Below are 5,000 nucleotides of genomic sequence, written 5' to 3'. Positions count from 1 at the left end.
TGACTGACGTTAGCAGCAGCCAATCAGCACACAGACGTTTTCCATACGAGCGTCCATCACACACTCACTGGCCACTTCATTCAGCCCGGGGTCTTTGTAGGATGGACTCCAGCAGGTGTTGGAAACGTTCCTCTGAGGTTCTGCTCCATGGTGACATCATGATCACATCATCATTCCTGCAGATTGTCAGCTGCACTCGTGCTGTGGATCTCCTGCTGGAGCACATCCTAAAGCTTCTCTACTGGAGTCCGATCTGCTGGCTGGGGAGGACGGTGAAGTTCCCTCAACTTATCATGGTGTTCATGGAACCGGTTTGAGGCGACTTGTGCAGTGAGACGTGGTGCGTCATCGTGCTGGAAGTAGATGTTAGAAGATGTTAGAAGATGTTAGAAGATGTTGGAAGATGTTGGAAGATGTTGGAAGATGTTGGAAGATGTTAGATGATGTTAGAAGATGGTAAATCATGTCTGTAAGCGATGCAGGAGATCAGCAACAATACTCAGACAGGCTGTTGTATTTAGACAATGCTCCACTGGTATTAAGAGGCCCAATGTGTGCAAGAAGACATTCCCCACAGCATTACAGCACCTCCACCAGCCTGACTCGTTCACACCGAGCAGACTGGCGTCATGGATTCATGCTGTTGATGCTGAACTCCAACACTTCTGCATGTTACAGGAGAAATCGAGCTTCATCAGACCTGGTGCTGTTCTTCCAGTCTTTACCTGTACAGGGGGTGTGTGTGTGTCTGTGTGTGTGTGTGTGTGAGCGTGAGCGTGTATGAGTGTGTGTGTGTGTGTGTGTGTGTGTGTGTGAGCGTGAGCGTGTATGAGTGTGTGTGTGTGTGTGTGTGTGTGTGTGTGTGTGTGTGAGTGTGTGTGTGAGTGTGTGTGTGAGTGTGTGTGAGTGTGTGTGTGTGCACTCAGATTCTTCTTCTTGGCTGATAGGAGAGGAACCTGTTGTGGTCTTCTGCTGTTGTAGCTCATCCACCTTCATGTTTGATGTGTTGCACTTTCAGAGATGTTTCTGTTCACCGCGGCTGTAAAGACTGATGATTTGTGTTACTGTAGACTTCCTGTCAGATCCAACCCGTCTGCACCATCTCCTCTGACCTCCTCCTCCAACACACACACACACACCTCGCTGGATGGATTTCTGATTTTTACACCATTGTGTGTAAACTCTAGAGACTAGTGCCTGTATGTGTGTGTGTGTGTGTGTGTGAAAATCCCAGCAGGAGATCAGCAGTTTCATCTGGTACCAACAACCACACCACGGATAAAGTCACAGAGATCAGACTTCATAGAGATCGGACTGTTCCTTCATTCTGATGTTTGATGTGAACATGACCTGAAGCTCTAGTCCTGGATCTGCAGGATTTTATGCTGACATGTGATTGGCTGGTCAGATAACTGTATGAGTGAGCAGGTGTTCCTATTAAAGTGGCCACATGTCCTCTCTCTCCTGCTCCTGCAGATGATCCCTGACACACAGCAACATGCTTTTTATTGTGAAGACTGGTTTATTATACAATCTGTTACTTTCTTTACTGACAGAAACATTTCACTACAGTGTCCCTCTGTCTTCATTTCTTCTCTTCTGCTTCACTCATTTACACTCTTCTGTACAGTTCAGCTCCAAACACAACCTGTGTGTGTGTGTGTGTGTGTGTGTTCCTGTGTGTTCCTGTGTGTGTGTGTGTGTGTGTGTGTGTGTGTGTGTGTGTGTGTGTGTGTGTGTGTGTGTGTGTGTGTGTGTGTGTGTGTATGTAACAGGTGGAGAATGAAGAGCGAGCCGTGGTTGAGAATGTTAATCAACTGTTTGAGATTCTTCAACGCAAGAACCATCCAGATACCAACCTGAAGCAGATTGAGAAGAAGCTTGATGAAGTGGAGATGATGATTAAAGATCTGGAAGAGGGGTACAGAGAGAACAGGAGATATAAAGACCGTGTCGAATCGTTCTGCTACACAAAGAGACGAGATCTGGAATTGTGCAGAAAATTGTATGCTACACTGCAGTCTGAGTCAGAAGGGGTATGTTTATTGTACACACATATATACATACATACAGTCAGCGCACACACACACACACACACACCATACATACAGTCAGTACACACACACACACACACACCATACATACAGTCAGTACACACACACACACACCATACATACAGTCAGTACACACACACACACACACACACACACACACACACACCATACATACAGTCAGTACACACACACCATACATACAGTCAGTACACACACACACACACACACACACACACCATACATACAGTCAGTACACACACACCATACATACAGTCAGTACACACACACACACACACACACACACACCATACATACAGTCAGTACACATACACACACACACACACACACACACACACACACACACCATACATACAGTCAGCACACACACACACACACACACACACACCATACATACAGTCAGCACACACACACACACACACACACACACACCATACATACAGTCAGTACACATACACACACACACACACACACACACACACACACACACCATACATACAGTCAGCACACACACACACACACACACACACACCCCATACAGACAGTCAGTACACACACACACACACACCATACATACAGTCAGTACACACACACACACACACACACACACACCATACATACAGTCAGTACACACACACACACACACACACACACACACACACACACCCCATACAGACAGTCAGTACACACACACACACACACCATACATACAGTCAGTACACACACACACACACACACACACACACACACACACACACACACACACACCATACATACAGTCAGTACACACACACACACACACACACACACACACACCATACATACAGTCAGTACACACACACACACACACACCATACAGACAGTCAGTACACACACACACACACACACACACGTACACACACACACACACACACACAGCATACATACAGTCAGTACACACACACACACACACACACACACACACACACACACGTACACACACACACACACACACACCATACATCCAGTTAGTACACACACACACACACACACTCTCTGTGTGTGTGTGTACTGACTGTATGTATGGGGTGTGTGTGTGTGTGTGTGTGTGTGTGTGTGTGTGTGTACTGACTGTATGTATGCTGTGTGTGTGTGTGTGTGTGTGTGTGTGTGTGTGTGTGTGTGTGTTTGTGGGTGTATATACTGAATGCATGTATGGTGTGTGTGTTTACAGATTATAGCTCTACAGCTGCTGTGGCGCTTTATAGAGGAGACTCCCGAGAATGATGTGCTGAATGCGATGTTGTCGGCGGAGGACCTCTTGGAGAGATTGTATCTGTCCGAGAACCCTGCAGCACTGGACATGGTGGAATCAAATCTGTGGATTATAAAGTCCTGGTGCAACCTGAAGAGATATGATGTAGACATCTTCGAGCAGAATCACAGTGATAAAGCAAATGTGAGGTTAATGATTATTAATACGGGGGCACTTCTGAGTGTGTTGGGAAAGTGGTGTGACGATAAGGAGAAAAAGCTGAAGAAATACAAACCCAAACCAGGCTCTGCAGAACGCTCTGAGAATCAGCCAGTAGAGTCAGAACCAGAGTCAGAACCAGAGTCAGAACCAGAGTCAGAACCACTGTACTGTAATGTTTAATTTACACGACATAACGCATAAGCATTTAGGAGGAAGATACATCAACCCCCCCACACCCCATACACACACACACACACACATCTTCTGTGATATGAGTATGTAATCTATTATTGTACACTGTGGAAGATCCAGTTACATTTACTCTTATTATATACATTATATACATTATATAAACATTACATTATATAACCAGCTGTAGAATCATATCTTTATAATCTTTCACCTTTGTTATTGTGTAGGAAATAAGGTGTGTGCGTGTGTGTGTGTGTGTGTGTGTGTGTGTGTGTGTGTGTGTGTGTGTGTGTGTGTGTGTGTGTGTTGAAGCACTTCCTCCTCAGTGCAGTGTGAAAGCGATCACAGTTGAGACGTGATGTTTGAGCAGTAATTAGAGAAGAAGAATTCTTCAGGCTTGTGTGTGAACAATATCAACATCATTCTTTATTATTTCTTTCCTATCTCGTGTGGAATCCGAGGTCACAGGGGAGAAGTCAGACCTCGGTGGGGTCGTATCGCAGTAGTCAGGAACACGTAAGGAGCCGTCGTCCAGATTATGAGAAGGTGCTGAAGCTCCACATGGACAGTAGTCTAATCTGGTTTAGCAGCGTAGCAATAAAAGCCGACTCCTCCGCTGTGGCCAGTCAGTGACGAGGGTTTAGTGGGAAGGAAATCCATCAGAATTCCTCCTGTAAATAATCAGTGTTGGGAAACCGATCAGCACGTATCTGTGGAGTGTTTTATTCTAACGCTCGCTTCATTTCTGTACAGCTGCTGTGTGATCATCTCCATCTTAAAAGCTCTACACAGATCACACGGAGCTGAACTGAATGATTGACAGCTGTGTGTGTGTGTGTGTGTGGGGGGGGGGGTCCTGTCTTTCTGTGTTTTTATAGGAACTAGAATCTATCAGTGTGTGTTCCACTTAGCTCACGTTCCGCATGTATATATTTAACACCATGTGCTGATTTATTAGAGAGGTCACTAACACTCTTTCAGTGCTCAGGTGAAGGAGAAACATCTGGAATAGTCGCAGTAGCGTCTGTGCTGTTCTCCGATCTCCTGACCGTCGCCTGGGTTCAGATACACGCTCTGTTCCCGTTTCATTTTGTCCTGCAGCTTTTTAAATAAAGTGTTGTGTCCCTGCACTCGTGTCCGTCCCTGACTTTATTCCTGTTCACGGTTCACAAGTTCACAAGTTCCATCAGGATGCTGAGATCTGATCAGACTTTAATCTGATGTAGTGATTAGTTAAAGGAGTTAAAGGAGGCGTGTTGGTGTTAATACGATGTGTTCTC

The 5,000-nt window shown here is 45.5% G+C and overlaps 2 protein-coding genes across 8 annotated transcripts in view; both read left to right on the top strand.

Moving 5' to 3' along the window:
* Nucleotides 1-4,850, top strand: part of LOC128628714 (WD repeat-containing protein 87) — a 12,211-nt gene extending 7,361 nt beyond the window's left edge. For all 3 annotated transcript variants that reach the window (XM_053679342.1, XM_053679341.1, XM_053679340.1), the window contains 2 exons: nucleotides 1,776-2,036; nucleotides 3,286-4,850. In XM_053679342.1, the coding sequence (XP_053535317.1) occupies nucleotides 1,776-2,036; nucleotides 3,286-3,708 (684 nt within the window). In that variant the 3' untranslated portion in view covers nucleotides 3,709-4,850. The remainder of the gene's footprint in view (nucleotides 1-1,775; nucleotides 2,037-3,285) is intronic.
* Nucleotides 4,851-4,992: 142 nt separating this feature from the next.
* Nucleotides 4,993-5,000, top strand: part of LOC128631797 (uncharacterized) — a 13,706-nt gene continuing 13,698 nt past the window's right edge. For all 5 annotated transcript variants that reach the window (XM_053679347.1, XM_053679343.1, XM_053679346.1 and 2 more), the window contains exon 1: nucleotides 4,993-5,000. This exon is cut by the window's right edge and continues 511 nt beyond it. The gene's annotated coding sequence lies outside the window, so the exon portion shown is untranslated.

This window comes from Ictalurus punctatus, unplaced genomic scaffold (genome assembly GCF_001660625.3).
Source record: "Ictalurus punctatus breed USDA103 unplaced genomic scaffold, Coco_2.0 tig00006928, whole genome shotgun sequence".
Lineage (NCBI taxonomy): Eukaryota > Metazoa > Chordata > Actinopteri > Siluriformes > Ictaluridae > Ictalurus > Ictalurus punctatus.
This window is presented reverse-complemented; position numbering and strand designations above follow the sequence as displayed.